This window comes from Agelaius tricolor, unplaced genomic scaffold, assembly GCF_023055355.1.
Source record: "Agelaius tricolor isolate 1412-34295 unplaced genomic scaffold, bAgeTri1.0.p SCAF_2, whole genome shotgun sequence".
NCBI classification, from domain to species: domain Eukaryota; kingdom Metazoa; phylum Chordata; class Aves; order Passeriformes; family Icteridae; genus Agelaius; species Agelaius tricolor.
Genome location: NW_027269262.1, coordinates 92,289,234 through 92,306,666, shown reverse-complemented (window position 1 = coordinate 92,306,666; position 17,433 = coordinate 92,289,234). Strand labels below are relative to the sequence as shown.

Sequence of the window (17,433 nt, the reverse complement as noted above, 5' to 3'; positions counted from 1 at the left end):
TGTCATCAGTCCCCTCCTCCCATAAACACTCGGCAAGATCAGAAATATTTCTGTATCTAAAGTTCTCTTCCCACCCAACCTGTGTACAATGCCCAACAGGAATCTTTTCCCATGGATGAAATTCTTCATTTTTCTGCTTTATTTGTTGTTAGTTATGAAAATACCCTTGAAAACCAGCCATGAAAAACAATTAGTGCTGGATGCAGACATCAGAGAATTCTGTATTGGTATTTTAATCCAGCTTCTCTTCAGGTGCCATTTACTTTGGAGTTCTTTGCTGCATAAAAGCCTCTGTTATATTTACTTCCATCAGGTAAATGAATTTCTCTCCCTCTTTGAGAAGAAAGAATGCCAGTATTCAATCTTGCCAAATTCAAAATGAACTTGGAAAAAAAGAAGCAGAATATATATCAGTCTAAAATGAACATCAACACAACTGGGCAGGGCTTAGGAAAGAACTGAAGACCTTTCTGAGAGGCTCTTGTTATTCTCTGGCTCTTGTATTAGACCTGCACTTGGAGTCAGATGAAAGTGCTGCAGGAAGTCTAGCATTATGCTTACCACAAAATTGACATAATGGAACAGTAATTCTCTGTTCTTTTAGATAAAACCTGTCCATTGTGCCTCTTCCTATTGCACTTGAACACTGTAACTGCTTTTTCTGGCATGTTTAAAATGTGCTGTTCTTATCTGTGTCAATTACAGCTTCAAAGTCTACCTCCATCTACCACCCATTATTCCTGGCTCTTAAATTATCTGATCACTCCCCATCATCTTCCACTTCAGAAATAACTTTTTCAGTCATCCCTTAAGAGCCTTGCTCAAATGGGCTAAATCTCAAATATCTGCTTTTGTCCTGCCTCTTTATCCCTTCCCAGAACAAATGCTCCTGGCTTGGTGTCATCCTCCTTGCCATGTGCAGGCTGCCCCAGTGCATCACAGAATATTCTGCAGTGGTGAACTGCCTTCCTCAGTGCCTCACCCTGGAACTGCATATGGAAGGAGGTGTTTAGGCAAAGGCAATTAAATCCTTCACAGGAGGGGAAATCAGGCATGAAAAAACAGTAGAAACTTTAAACCAGACTGTGCAGGAGAGTAATCCATGACCCTTAGTCTGTAATGCAACATAGATGTTCTGCTGAGGTTTGGATAATAAGGGCTCACATGTATACTTTCAAATTCTATTGAATGTCATGATGCCTGAGTCTGCCAGCAGTTAAACATTTTATGACTAGTCTGTAATTAAAATAATTGCTCCTACTCCAGAACATGTATTTTGTAGGCTTTACTCTCTCAGAACTCGTGTTATGTAAGGTGGATGTGTTTTTTTTAATACACAGAGTACTTTACATTTATTATAAACTACTTACATCTTAATTTCTGTTAATTCTGAGTGGGTAGAGAAATGCTTTCCAAGTCCTTTTTGTTCTGAGCTATTTAATGCTTATAGATAAAACCTTGAACTTAAAACTTGGTTTATACTCTAGTTCAGTAAGTTATTTTAACTTTGTCATGTAATTTAAAGGTTTGTCCAGCTCAAAATAAAATTTTAGCATTAGTTTGTTGTTGAGGTGGTCAAATGTGAGAGTTCCAGTAATCTTGGAGAGCATGGAAGAAGAAGACATGTACCAAAAAAGATGCTTTTGAATGGAAGAATAAAATATGTGCAATAAACAACTCTCAGGAGGGTGTCAGCAGGAGGGAGTGCTCAAGATGGTGTTCTCATGATGCACTTTTAGTAGAACAGTGTCTCAGTCCCACTGAAACAGAGCTGCTCTTGTGATTGAACATCAACCATGGCATCTGTTTCCTAAGGCTCAGTTTTAGGCTCACCACTTAATGATCTGGTGTGTGCTCAGGCCCACAAAGAGTTTTTGTGGCCACAACTGAAGAGATGGGGAATTGCAGCATGGGGACTTCTACTGAGGCCAGCTTTGCTGCCAGAGCCAGCATTTCATGGAACCATATCCCTGAGGGGTTTGGTCCTGGGGTCACAGCTCAGTCACCCTGTGTGCAGAGATGTAAACATGCATCCTTCTAATACAAACTTGATGTAATCTGACTTTCTTATAAGAAGCTTTGTTTTCTTCTCCTAAGTGCTTAAACACATTTTGATTGGCATGGTGCAGTATTTGTACATCTGCTTAGATTTTGTCTGTGGCACAAAGGAGGGGAAGGTACAGAAGAACCTTGTCTTACCTGTTTAGAATATATTTTAATAATTTTAATGTGGAAGATACTGTACCATTCTGCTTTCACAAACTTCAGCAGCCTCACAGGATGTGGGAGTAAGATGGTCTGGTTTTGTGTGCAGAAAGAAGATGAATTCATATGCTGTGTATATTTTCATTAAAGTTTAAATATTTAAATATCAATCCTTAGTTATATGCATCATGGCTTATTTTGCTCATGCTTCCTTGAGAAATATCTTCAGTATAAAATGGTGTGATAGTTACTGCAAAGTAACTTGCAAGTTCCAAAAATCTAAATGGAGATATGTGTGTGACCATGGTAATTGATGAATCATCTTCCTGGCATAGAACTGGAATATCCTATGCTGTTTCTGAAATGCAACGTGCTTTAAATTTCCCAGAATTTTAGCCTTGTGCTCGGTGTTCTGAGGATCTTGGACAAGTACCCTGACATTCTTCTGTGGCTTTGTGTAGGACCACAAACCAGAGGAACTGGAGTACAGTAAAGCATCATTTAAATACAAGGCACAACTGCTTTTCAATGGAAAGTGCAGAGGTAGGAGGGAACGTGGAATAAAGGACCCTACTCTAGGCAAGGACAATGGAAAGCATGAAGCAGGAAATAGGTTATATGGTTAAGGGGGGGGACACAATATCCTGAAAAAGCCTATTGAAATTTTTAAATGCTTGCTTTTTGTTGCAGATTAATCAGCCACTCGATGGGGATTAACAGTGGAGCACCTCTTTGTGTCGCCTTTCCACCTCTGTGTAGCACAAATAACAACTTCAGCACTTCTTCAATAATAATTATGAAACTGGTATTAACTGAATGGCAATTATGGATTTTTAACTCTAACTCACAGTAAACCAGCAAGCCATATGTTGAAATTCTTACCAAATAGCTTTTCATTCTTAATGTCTCATATCTCTACAAGAAGTTGCAAGATACCTGTTTGTACAAGAGGAATATAAGCATTACTTGCCTGAGGAACAGAAGCTGAAAGAGAAGACACCCTAACTTGTTCGTGGAGTTATGGTAGAATTATTTATATAGATATAACAAATACATATATTTTTTATGGTAATGAAAATGGCTCCTCAGAATGCTGACTCGGAATCTATGCAAGTTCAAGATCTACCTGTGGCACAGCTTCAGAAACCAGAAACCAAGGAGAATGAAAGTAGGGAGGAGACCATTAGTGAAGGATCCATAGACCGGATACCAATACGCCTGTGGGTGATGCATGGTGCAGTAATGTTTGGCAGGGAATTTTGTTATGCCATGGAGACAGCTTTGGTAACACCTGTATTGTTACAAATTGGTAAGTAATTCTCGTTTCTGTGAGTCAAAGCTTTCTATATATTTTTGCATTGATTGAAGCCAGGCAAAGAGGGGAGATGTGTCTGCCAGCTAAAGGTACACAAGGTAAAAAGAATTTTAGTTTTTTTCCTTAGTGCCTGTAGCACAGACTCAACTGTGTGATCATGTTTAAGTGGGAAGGATTCCTACATGCATTCATCTTCTGTCTAATATTGCTTCCCTCTGTAAAAAATGTAACCTGATTTAATTCTAAAATTCTCTACTACAAGGTAAGTGTCCTAGAAACTAGAAACAATGTTAGGCTATAAAGGCTTGCAGTGAAGCATTTTTTTAACTTATGGCAAAATGCTTCAGGTTACAGTACTTTACAATATCTAAACAGTTAGATAAATTGTTTTTTCCAGTTAACTACTGCATTTATTTCTAACCACTAGAGAGTCTTGTTTTTTTGTGATTAATCTGCAGTTTACAGCATGTGAATGCACATGAATAAACTATGATACCAATAGCCTTAGATGATAATGAGGGGAGTGGTGTGGTTAAAATAGGGATAGTCAGTGTTGAATTTCATGGTGAGTATTGTCATTAGGTTTCAAATAAACTGTTTACATTATTAAGAGTATCTGATATTGCCTTTATCAAATACAGAACTGGTCAATCATATATCAGAAAATATGACATGACACAGAATGGAAATGCCAGATTGAGTGGGGAGTAAACCAACCATGTGTGTGCACTGTATAATTGTCTATATATTTGTATATTATATGTTTGCTTTGGCTTACCTGTGCAGGTGTACCTTACAGCTGGCTCAGCTGTGGCCAAACAGAAACACTCAACCAACTAAATAATAATGTTCAATGAATACTATTTACAACATTGATTAAAAATTTCCAGGTTAGCATATTGAATTAATCACATGGGGGGTTTTTGTTTGTTTGACATGAGAAAAAGGCATTTTAGGTTCAACTTGTGAGCATGTGATGTACAAGTCCTTTCATGCAGTCTTGCTGCAGTTAAAAATGTGTTTTCATATTAAATTGCTAGTTGGTTTATTTTGAGTGAATGGAGTGAATAATCATTGCAGTTAGTGCCATGGGAGATGCTGAAGAGTTAAGCCTCTATGTTTTCCTGAAAATGTTAATTTTCAGAGCTCATCAGATGATCTTCATGGATCTGTTGTTTGCATGGTTAAAACAGATTCTAAAAAGCTCCAAAAAAAAGAGCTTTTCTGATCAACCTACTTGCTAAATAAAACACATGCAGCTTCATCTAGGAATGTTTGTAATGTTCATAAATTGTTCTGTGAGGTTTTACCTTTTGGATAAGTTGAGATTTAGAGACTTCAGTCCCTTTTACTGGCAGCATTGATTCAATAACTGTCTACCATAAACTCAAAAACTTTCATCCTCCTTTGCATGGAGAAGATCCCTGGTTTTGTAAGTGACCTGTACGTTTTTGTTTGCTTTGTTTGTGCTGGCATTTGGATGATTAAAATGTATGGCTGGCTAAGCTGACTTTACCTTACCATAGGGTAAGGTCAGACAGTGTAAATAAACCATCCTCCTAATTACTGATCCGTCTTCCAGTTTACATTTCTTTTGTGAGCTTTTCTAGCTGTTTCCTCCAGATAATTGAAAAATATCTCTTCCCTTCCTTCCCTAACTCCAGTGATCAAAATAACGTTGGGATTTGGGGGAAGGGAAGAAGAGGGCTCCCAGTTCTAGAAAAGCTGCAAATTGACAAAGAGATATCAAAGTCTGTGGGGATGCAGCAATGATGTTCCAAGCCACAGAGATCAGAAATGGAGGTAGCAGTTACATATGTCAGTGCTTTGGGAGCTAATTGAAATCTTTCTGCTTGGCTTCTGTGCCATCAGCGTGGCTAAAAACAATGTTGGATTCACTGAAGGGTTAAGTTATTCACGGGTGACTTATCTGGCCTCTTTGTTAATTACCTCTTACATGGTTCTGTTTACCTTTATCAACCTCAACATCTGTCTGCCTCAGCATGAACTATATTTATTCCTCACTGGAGGGGGTTGCAATATAGCTGTCGAACTGATGTAATATTCCCTTTGCTTCTTGTTTTGGTAAAAGCAAAGATCAGTTTCTGTGAGATTAAATTGGTTTGAGAAACTGTATTTGAGAATTGGCACCTGGGGAAGTGGGGTGACTCAACCAATTTTGCTTATAATACACTGAAGAACAAGAAGCCTTTTGGGTATCTGAAAAAAGATGACTCTTTACAGGCTGTGTTGAATATTAACAATTAAACTTTACAGTGTGTGCTTGTGCTTTTCTGTACCTGGGAAAACTTTGATCACTGAAATAATCTGAGATTCTTATCAGATATTACCATGAAAACTTTAGCCACATTAGTATGGTGTTACACTTTCTGCTTGCAGTATTTGACTTTCTTTGCAGTTTGAGTACCCTGGATCAGAGGTATAGTTATGATTTGGCAGATGACCAACCTGTCCTACTTGTTCTGTAACCCACAAGATTTTATCAGCTGAAGGAGATGGTCACTCAGATGGTCCCTTTCCAGTTTAGTGGTGGTTGAACTCATTGTGTTTAAGTTTCCTGAAGTTCTGAAATTTTAACAAGATAACTTGAAAGCATCAGTGAAAACTGCTTGACTCAATGCATACTGTGAATTGGAAAGGTGCTGAAGCACCCAAGTTACTGCACCCCTCTGAAAGAAACTCTGATTTCTGACTTTAATCATCGTCTTTATTGCTATAATTGATGTTCCATTGCTGTGTCAGAAATGCAGCTACAAATCTATAACAGCCTTGTAGTCATAACTGGGCTTTAGTAGCCTGGCAACAAGTGCAAGCCAAATATATATTACATGTTCTTTTTAATTACAGCTTGCTCTCTGGTTTCTTAGTATTTGCAGCTTAAGAATTCAAAATGAAGCAGTGAACTTGTTGAGAATTCAAACAATGTAAAAAAATGCCAAATATGAGCATTCTAGTCAGAGTCCAGATGAAATTATATTAGTTGACACTTGCAGAAGTTATAACCTCTAAAAATCTCCATTAACCTTTTTGGGACCTGTTCAGTAAGCAATTTCTACCACCCAATGTTAAATTTTACTAGAAAATAAGCTTTCAGCACCCTCAGAACTTAAGTTTTACTTGTTCATGAGTCCAAGGATTGTGAGAAACTGAGTGATTCATGTTTTGCTTGACTATTAACACTGCTGTTTGCTTCCCCTGCACAGAAACTACAAATTCCATAGGAGCAGGATGAGGCCTTTGTCTTCTGAAACATCTGGTATTTAATGCTGCTTATCTGTGAGAGGGAATTAAAATCCCTGCTATTGTTTATAAATGACAGTGTATTTTCTTCCATCATTAAACTTGGCTTCTAAGGATTAAGTCTCTAAAATCATCCCAGTTCATAAGTTCATGGAAGATTTGGATACATGATAAATTTATTTTGCACGGGATTTGCATGAATAAAAGTAAAAGGAGGAGAAACCAAAGACTGGTGTGATGTAAACTTGGAGAAACTGCTTTTTGAAGAGACTTGTTCAGTGAAATCACAATACATTATTCTGTTAAAAACACTCTAAACCATTAATAAATACATAACTTGGTAATTTCAGATTATTTCTACTTTAATTCAAACAAAATTTTTGTTTTAATACAAGATGTAAATCCATTTTAGTTCTTCTGAAAGGTGGGATGCCTGTACCTTTTTCATTAGGACTATGGAAGGAAAAAAAAAAATCTGTATTTTGTGACTTGGGGTGGCTGCTGCTTTCAGCATGAAAAACTCACTGTCTCAGTAATGAGTAGTGGTAGCTGTAAACATGAATTTCACATTTTATATTTAATATGATAAAAGCTTTGTCAAGCCTTTACTGTTGCTTCAAAGGCTCTTTCAATGCTATTGAGTTTTTTTATGAATAGTTAATAGACCCAGAAGTGACTGTCAGCACCAGAGCTGTTCCTCTTTCCCCTGCATCAATTAAATATATTACACTGGTGCTCTTTAAAAGTATCTATGTACATTTACATAGTTTCATAAGGAAACATAAGGAAAATGAGTTTACATGTGCTGCTTACCTTTATAATGTCACATAAATTAAGGGATGTTTGTCTGGTATGCTGCAGGAATAGCTGGGTTTTTTATGCATTTCATATCTGAGTGCCTCTCTGTGATGGCATCACTTTGTTTTACTGTGAGAGTTAATGGGTTCTTCTAGTAAACGTTGGCTAGTCTACCATTAAATATTGAAGTTGGTCATTTTTAGCTTAACCCTGATCATCAGTGTTGTTTTTAGGCCACAACATTGAAAAACAGAATTTCTGGAAATTGTATATGTCACTGCTAATTATTAGATTTTATTAAAAAGAAAGGCTGAGCTACAGAGAGCAGAATATCATAGATTACTTTTGTTTGGAAATTATTTCTCTCATTAGATTCTTTCAAATCAGCAAAATGCTGTAGTTGCTCTAGTTTCATATACATAGGAAAGCTGTTCAGGGGTTTGAGCTGTTATTTTACAGCTAAAGCAGTTATATATAATATCTCATTAAAAAAGAAATTGTCTAACATTCAAAATTCATCCAGCCTAAAGCTTAGCAGACTGTGCATAAAGGGTCCTGAAATCTAGTTCATGTGAAATTGCCAGTATGGAAAAAGTGTGTTAAGCAATAATCCAAACTGCTGATTTTGAGAAATCTCTGTGGTAGCTCAGAACTCATTATGCAGAAGAGATTCAATAGTCCAGAGTGAATTCTTTTAGTTTGCTGTAGTGACTCTCTCCATTGAAATGTAGTGTTGATACCTGCCTGAGAAGAATGCTTGTAGGTAAAGGGAGATTATGGAGATGTATTTAGAAACCAAGCATGAGATGTTACAGCTGAATTGGCTTCTAGGTCTGTTTCTTCAAAGGAATTAAGGTATCAATTGCTGACTCAATTCCTGTGGAAGCAGATAGCCTTCCTAAGGCTAAGCCTGAGATCAAAGGAAATCTAAAAACCTGAAACATTTCTTGGGGAAGAAGGGAGCAAAGGGTTGCATGGGCTGTTAGAGGCTGCCTGTAATTTAAATGAAAAAGAGCTGAGTGGCTGGAAAGCCTCTTGCAGATGGAGGAAGCTCTTCAACACAAAGCAGCACCGAGTCTATTTCAGCTCAGCTCCAGTAGTTGAGTTTATTCCTCATCTCTGCCAGAGGTTACATTAAGGTTATGTATTTTTAACTGCCTTTCTGCAAAGCTTCATCTTCCATTTCAGCTGTGTCCTACCTTACCTTGTCTTACCAGGAAGAAACTGATTTGCTATAACCTGGCCTTTTACTCCCAAAGTTAAATTCCTGTTCAATCCAGCTGCATCCGTGCTCCCAGACATGGCTACATTTGATGCTGAGAGTGAATTGCAGGATCTCAATTTCTCTTTGCAAGAATTAATGTCTTGAGAGCTGACCTGTCCCAAGAGAGGGCTGTAACACAGCTAATCTGAGGGCAAGAATTGAATATACAGTGGATCCAGAAAACCTGGAATAATAAACAATTAAATCCTTTTTTCAGCCTTGTTAGCTTTAGTTAGTCTGTAAGATCCTGTAAAGTTTGTATTCACATCTCATGTGGTGGAATGTATAAGACTACAAATACTGTGCCTGAGGCACATGTTAATTGCTCTATAAAACCTCCCCACCCATCTTTTTTTACTTATTGACTAATTTTATGTTCACTAAGGGGTTGTGTAAGACTAATTTTACTGTACTTCTTTTTAAACTAACAAGCAAGCAGGCTTTCATATCATGTATCACTCTTACATAAAATATCTTTTGACCTCGAAGCAATAGCAGCACAGATTTTGAACACAGATAGCCTTAGTGGAAGGTTGGGTTGAAGATATTTTTAAAGCCCTTTTAAAAGAAAGATGCTATGGAACTGTTAAGATTTTTAATCCTGGGGCAGTTAGGAGCATGTGCTTTATTTCCATATGAAGGCAAATGCCATGCAGTTTGGCAGTTGTGCAAGAGCTGTTCTTTACAGCATTTTTTATATCAATGTTCTGTTTTCTTTAAGTAACACTGAATCTGGCATTCAGAGGCACCACTGATAACACATGGCAGATTTTCAGCTGGGTAATGTGAGGATTCCTGCTGGCTCTAGGGTCCTACAGACTGTGAGTTTGGATGAGAAGCCTTTCTAGGAGAGAGAAGTTAAGTGCAAATGGCTTCAGAGGCTTCTCCCTAGCATGGAATATGTTTCCTATTGCTACTTACCAGTAGATAACTTTTTGTTCCCTTTTTTTTGGCTGAATAAGGCTCACTGGAGAAGCTACTTCTAAAATAAGGTTCATATTTATTATGGTGCTGCTTTTTCCCATTCTAAATCTTTAACAGAATTCCTTGAGCTTTTAATTGTGTGCTGTGGGAATGTTAATGTGGTTTGGGTTTTCTCCCCCCTAGCACAAAGAGTGTTCACAGTACAAACTGTTGTGTGAACACTCTTTGAATCCTCAGAAGTTTTCATTTTTAGAGTTTGTGTGGTCTGAGGATAGAGCAAGTGACCAGTATATGACACAAGAAATATGAACAGGTCTGAAAACTGTGGGCTGATAGAAGCAGCACAGTGCAGGGTAAAGCAAACTGTGTGAAAATGCAGGCTGTCAACAAAGGATGGAGGTTTAAAAGCAGTTTTTTATTTCATTGTCACCTCTGTTCTTCAAATCCTTTTTTTTTCCTGCAGCAATAGACATTTTAGTCTGTGATTTGTCAGAAGAGCTTGAAGCCTCCAAAAATAATCACTCAATAAGAAGGAAATGTACATCTCTATCCTTATGTAGCTGCTTCTTCCTACCTGTAGATATTTCCAGCATGCTTCCTACCTTTTATTTGGAGTAGCCAAGGGTTAGGAGAGGCTAAACTGTTTGTTATGACTTATGTGTACTTTGAGATCTCTGTTCCCTTTCTTTTCCAAGTTCCTTTTCTCCTGCTCAAAGATCTAGTAAAGCACAGAAATAAGATCTATTCACTTACTAACTAACTGGAAGTTTAGTGGTGAACCGGGTATGGGACCTTATTAAATTAAAGAATTTTTTTACAAAATTTTCATATCAGCTAATAGCATTAAATTCTTTTTTCAGTCTATTGTAAACAGGGTTTTATATATCTCTTATCACTGGGTCACCAAGTTGACTTGAAATTCTTTCCTCTCACACATAGTAGACTCACCTTGTTGTGAGGCTCAAGGCAAGCCTTTCTGCTGCTTTCAAGGGCAGTTCTAGAGTAGAAATGGGCACAGATGGGAATAAAGGAACTGCAGGATCCCTGGATTTTTACTAAGATTTCCTGTGAGTAGTGGGGAAAAGATGAGAGAAGAAGGGACAGACTTTGGCCTCCTGGAAATGCACTAACATTTGAGTGGTTTTAAACACACATTTATGCAATGTCTTTCTTAGCCTAAACCCTTCCTCTTCATCTGCTTTCCACTACATGCCCAACATCTCTTTGTACTTCTGTCTAAACACCCTCCTCTGGAAGAAGATGTCAGGAGAAGCCTTGACTGTACATACGTGAGTTTTTCTGCTCAGGATTTGAGTTTGACCCTCAGCTCTGACCCAGAGGTAACTTTGCCATAGCAATAACAGGTGAAACATGATAGTGCTTCCATGCTCCTTTATTACAAAGTAATTGCCACCAGGGCAATTTTCCAGCAGGCAATTGCCTGTTCTTTACTGTAAAAAGAAACCTTTTAGCTCTTGGATGGGCTTCTGGTGGCAGAGACTTGCAGATGCAGAACTGAGATTTGGATGCCCAGCATTGGAACTGGCAATCCCAGCTTACTTCAGTGGGTTTCTGTTCAATGTGGACTGAGACAGGTTATAAAAAGAGAATAGCTGGGAACTTTTTAGTGAACAGGAGTCTTACTTTTCAAGGAAATAGGATTAAAGCCACTTTGGAAATGAAAAGACTGTTAGCAGGCCAACTCTTGTAATGTTTTAATATAGGATTGTCAGAGCTGCAGCCCCTTGAGCTCTGTTCCCCTCAGTCTCCTGTGTGCTTGTTGCAAGAGTCTTTCTGTTGTGATGCCCCTCTGGGACCCCATTTAATCATCCTCTTTTCACCAAACAACAGCTGAAGAGGTTTCAAATACACTTCCTGCAGGCTGTTTTGCAAGAAATTATTGGAAATGTTTTGTGCTACTGATTCAGTTTGATAATATTTAATACAAGTCCATTTAACTAAATAGGGAAAATCCATGTTATAGATTATGTCTGCATTGGTTTGGATAAATCTCCTATAGCTCATGTAACTCTATAAACATCTTCCTCTCCCTGAAGTCTTGAATAGCTGGGTACAGATGGAGATTTTTCCAAAAACAGATGAACCCAATTCTGTTAACATTTGGTGATCTTCAGTTGGAGCCTCCAGGTGAATTTTTTCCAGGGTAGTAGATACAGAGCATGTAAACTGAAGAATTTGAATCTGAGCTTCTATTTTTAGGGAATGGTGACTTCTGGGCTACAGTTTTCTACATCAAAGTTAGGTGCCATCTTTCCAGGCTTTTGGAACTGCTTCATGTGAGGAGAGAGCTTCCACACTTGGCTCAAAAATGTCTTAAAACACTTCCAGAGCAAGAATGCTTTTCCCCATGGAGGTGCTGATATGGGGAAGGGTATCAGAACAGAAAGGCTCAGTCCCTACAGTGGCCTGGGTCTGTCCTTGGTATAAGCTTTGTCTCTGGCAAGTTTCCCATCATGAGGCAGTGCAATTGCTTTTATTATGCCCATAAATTTTGTATAACTTCTGCTTAGATTATCTTCACCTTGAATGTCTATCCTCCCCTGAATCCCAGTATCTGTTCTTTCTGGCTCAAGTGATAAACAAAGCTTGATCATTTTCTATGTGTTCTCTGTATTGGCTCTATAAAAACATGAATTTCCTGCTTTTATCAGTTGTGCTGCTCTGTAAACAATAGTCTTTCAGTAATTCAGTCTATCAGAATTGAGCTTACCCGCCCCCCCACCCCCCAGGATAATCTGCAAATTCCAAAAATATCCTGCTTTAAATGAGCTCTTGATCTGGAAGTGTTTTAATACCTCTTACAAATGTTATATCTGGACACTTCTGGAAAGTAAAGTATTTCTTTGGAGAGTAGAGATCAAGTTCATGACCTTAAGAGTTCATGTAGGTGGCAGGAAAATAAATATTAAATTACATATTCTAAAATTAGTATTAAACTTGGGCACTCTGGGAAGAATTTTCATGAATTTAAACTAAAGTGTCTCGGGTGTTCAGATAAATGATTGTTTACTGGGGTTAATTAGTTGTAGTGGAGACAGTTGTGGTATTCATTATGTTTTCTTTGCCTGATTTGGAAAGTCAGAGTCAGTGTCCTACCAAGCCAGACATTTTCTGGCAAGGAAGAGTCATTACAGGCATACCTGCTGTCTTACATGGACTGCATCAGGTGACTTCAAAATGATTGTTTATCATACTCAGCTGCAATTTAAACAATTTGTGCAGCGATTGGATGTCACTGAAGTATCTGATCTGCTGTTTTCTTCCAAGTTGCAGCAGAAAAGAAGAGCAGATGCAGTGTGCTTTGCTCTTTTTTCCCCCTTTAAGTCATTATTCTGCAAAACTTTAAAGGAATAAATTTCTGGTTGCTAGACTTTGGTGTCAGTTTATCACCTCTGTAGTGGTTTTGCACTACATGTGGTGTTTTAGAAAAAAGGGTTTGGGTATTCCTGATATTAATGCCTTTGCAAAATAGAATCATAGAATGGCTTGGGCTGCAAGGAACCTTCAAGACCATCCAGTTCCATCCCCCTGCCATGGGCAGGGAACCTTCCACTAGACCAGGGTGCTCAGAGCTCTGTCCAACCTGGCCTTGGACATTTCCAGGGATGGGGCAGCCACAGCTTCTCTGGGCAACCTGTGCCAGGGCCTCACAGGGTAGAATTTTTTCCTAATATCCAATCTAAACCTATCCTCCAACACAAAGCAACAAAGCTTACTTAATACTGACCTTAAATAAGAGCAGAAGGAAACTGTCATCTGTATGAAATTAAAAGAGAACTTAAATTATTTCCTTTCCTTTCTGTTACAAGCAACAAAGTTATGCCAGAAACAGAGTTTTCAAGCCCAAACTGGCTGACATCTCAGAGCTCATGGCTGGGTCTGTGGTGAGCAGCAGTGTTGACACCCCTTCCTCAATGACTTCCTGGATCCCCCTAGTACAGACTCACTGCATACTTTTGAGAAGCTCAGGAAATGCATGGGGGAGCCTTCACAATATTTGAGGTTGGCATGAGAAAATAAAATTTTGTAATCAGTTAAAAGGCTGAGGGTGGTTCTTTCTCTGTAATTTAATTAAGCAATAGTGCACCAAGTGCTCCCCCTTCTCTGAGGTAGTCAAAGTCATGCGTCATAAATTTTGTGCCAGGGACTCCATTGGTCTGGAGAGAGTCAGTGTGTGCCAGAGGTTATTTTTCTGCACTGCGTATTCCTACCCTATTGATGTGGCAAATATGTTTAAAATAAGTTTTCAAATGTTTTTAAGCTGTAACATTCAGGAGAAGAGTTTGGTACAACTTGTCAGATATGACAGGATTGCCAAATCTTGCAAATTTTTTAGGTTTGAATCTTAAAAATTATTCAGGGTCTTTGTTGGATGGCTGAATGATGCTGTGTTGCTACATCTGTAACTTATGTATAACCTGTATATATGTATAAATAACATATATTTATATAACATATAATATATACATGTATATATAATATATAAATAACTTGTTCCATTCTTTTGTAAGGTTAAATAGCAAGAAAAAAATCACACACAGAGTGATAGAAAAGAAAACTGGTTTTCATAATATATAAAGACACTTGTCTAATTGTTGGAATAGAGTTGTGTTTTGCTTCCTCCCCAATAGGGTCTCTCATAATTTGCACATTTGGAAAGGAAAAGTTTGCTGTCATTTGTGCTAGTGTGCTCTGCTTGTTTAACTTCAGGTTTTATTGGTAAATTTATCTTTCCACATGTAGCTTCACTGATTGGGCAACATAATACATGTGAGTAAAGATCACATTTAAGGGTCTGCAGTAAGAAGTAATATTCATCTTGTATTATTACATTTTATTCCAGACTATCAATTCCTGTTATTTGGTGCAAAGGGACTCCATGGATCTCATTATCCTTCACGTACAAATGCAGTTGTATAATTTTTAAACAGCTGAGTGAGGGTGGGGAGCCACTTCTCTGGGCCACAGTGAGTGAGTTATTTGGAGTGATGCCTGAGATTCTGCTCTAGTTACTAAAATTTCCTATGAGAGCAACCCTGTAGTATGACCCTGCAAGCTCAAAATACTAAGATCAAGGGGTTTATTAACTAGAATTTAGAAAACTTCAATGTGAAAGCGGCTCTACTCTTAAATTTTCCCTGTACATGTATAGAACGTGTTTCACGTAAGTTAATGTTCAAGCCAAAACATGCAAGTTAGGAAAGTTTGAAAGTTTGAGGCAGGTTCCATAAACACCAACAGTGTCTTTAATCAGCCCCAGAATTTCATCTGAGAGGATGGTTTTCTATAATGCTTTACCACAAGGCAGGTGGTTGGTGGCATGAATAGCTACAGAGAAAACCCACATTTTTTGGCAGGGAAAAATCCTCAGTTGATTAAAACTCTCTGTCTGATAGTCCTCATGCTTATATCTAGAGGTTGTTCAGCCTGTGGTGAACTGCACTGTTTTTCCTGGAGCAGTGTACATGAAAAACTGTGCCTGCAAACTCCAACATGCTGTTCATTTGTTGCAGCAAATGGGGAAAGCACTAATAGGATTTCTGTTCTGCTTGATGTAGCCACATGAGGAATTAACCTCAATAAAGGCAACTGCATAGAGGAATGCAGTTTCTCTTTAGGGGCTTAGGATAGGTTGTTTGCAAAATTCGCCTGTTTGGGTTTGTTTTTTTAAAGCAAACAATGAATAAGCTAGGAGCTAGGAGAATCACTGTGTTTATATATTCATTCATATAATTCAGCAACACTTTTAAAACAGCAAATAATTTAAAAGTAGATGTTGTGTTACCACTCTCTGCTGACTTTCTTGTAGAGCTTCCCAGTAGCACAGTTTTGACCAAAACGATCCCAGACAGAGTGTTTATTCCTGTCATAAACAAACCTGTGGTCCAAAAGCTTTTAGAAAGTCCAGAAGGTTGATTTTTCAGCATGGTAACAATTAACAATGCACTTTTTGTAAGCTTGTCATAAGAATGGTGCTTTTTTGTGAAGCTTTGAGTATTGAAAAGGGAAGTAAAGCACTTTGAGACTGCATTATGTCAATGGGCTAAGGAGTGTGGGTAGGATCAATTCAGCTTTTTTCTTTTCTGGCAGTTTGGGGTGAAAATGGCTTTTGGATATGAAGTGTATATTGGGTAGCTATAACATTTATTAGGTATTACATTTTTTTCTGTTGGGTCAACCAGGGTAATTGTAGAAGGAGCTGCCTGCACCACCTTCTGACCCTTAAAAGGACTATGAAAATGTGATCCCAGCTGAAATGTAAAGATCAACTGTCTGGTCACTAATCCCCAGGAAGAAAAAGGTTCTCAGATGGTGTTTGCAGGGCTACACAGGCCAAAAACCACCTCCTTAAGTCAATGTTTTCATGTGACTTCCAAGCATGTAGTCAAGTATTAAAACTGGGGAAGGAAAGAATGATTTTTATCAATGTGCAGAGACAAGCTCCTTGCATTTTACTCTTGAGGCTGGAAATGAACTGTTTTCTTTGCTGCTTGCAATTCAAGGGCACAAATATTGCGCTGACTGGACTCTGTCTGGCTGCCCACTCAACAAAAAAAAATACTTTTTTGGCTACCCTCAAGTCTGCTTGCCTTCCTTTTTCAAGTTCTGTTCCTGGATACACTGAGCAGATGCCATGCTGGACTATGTATATGCCAGTCATTTGTTTGGCAGGGTGAACCAGATCCTTTATGATTCCCTAGGGCTTGGGACTTGGTGGAGTGGAACAGACACATTGGGGGAAACTTCTGCTGCAGTGCATAGGAATTAATATCTTGGTGATGCCTTCCAGCCCTGTGTTTGCTACAATGGTGGTTTAAAAGTCTTGGCCATGAGCAAGGCCCAGAACATTTGGGATCTCCTAGCCCTGCTGTTCATCTTGTCCTTGCTTAGTTATGTCAATCAGGCTTTCACCTACCCTTGGGGTCTGGGTAAAGCAGTGTGGAATGGTACTCAAAGCTTCCTTTGGGCACAAACTCTTTGCCCTGTGGAGCAGAACAGCACCAGAGCAAGGAGGGCACAGGCTGCACCTACTGCTGCCTCATGGTGCTGCTGGACAGCCCCATATTGAATAGGTCTCCCTTAAGCCAGTGTGATTTTAATTAAAAACTTGTTCTTAAGGTGAAAAGTAGTTTGTTGACCAGACTTTTTTAGGAGGTGGAAGGGTTATTTCAGTCTGTGTCAAATACCCAGAGTTAGCAGTTGAGGTTTGACTCTACTTGGAGTTACAGCTAGGGGTTAACACAAGTTTTTGGTTGGGATTTGATTCAGCCATTTAAGTAGATGGTCATATTCTAGGGTATTAATGTGTTAATCACTGCAACAAAAGCTCCACTGTTGATTAACAGAACAGGTTGCTGAAGGATTTTCTGTGTGTGTCTAGGAACCTTTTGAGTTTGGGAATTTTTGAGGAATTCAAGCCAAAGTCCCGTGTTTATAAATTTGTCGATATTCTAGAAACAGTGACGAAAAACCCTATTGAGCTTTGGATAAACTGGGATGCTGCATCTCTTCAGGCCACACATGTCACAGTAATTGATGTGTAATCTTGCAGCGGGAAGTGCTGCAGCGTTACGTAATGCCCCAGCCCAAGTGGGTCAGCACGGACGCTGCTGCCTTTCAATTACATCCCATAAGGGCGAGGGAA

At 38.6% G+C, this 17,433-nt stretch overlaps 1 protein-coding gene across 4 annotated transcripts in view; it reads left to right on the top strand.

Annotated features, from left to right (window-relative positions):
* Positions 1-17,433, top strand: part of SLC45A4 (solute carrier family 45 member 4) — an 85,175-nt gene that overhangs the window by 45,438 nt on the left and 22,304 nt on the right. For all 4 annotated transcript variants that reach the window (XM_071421890.1, XM_071421889.1, XM_071421888.1 and 1 more), the window contains one exon: positions 2,896-3,514. In XM_071421890.1, coding sequence (XP_071277991.1) covers positions 3,271-3,514 — 244 coding nt within the window. In that variant the 5' untranslated portion in view covers positions 2,896-3,270. The remainder of the gene's footprint in view (positions 1-2,895; positions 3,515-17,433) is intronic.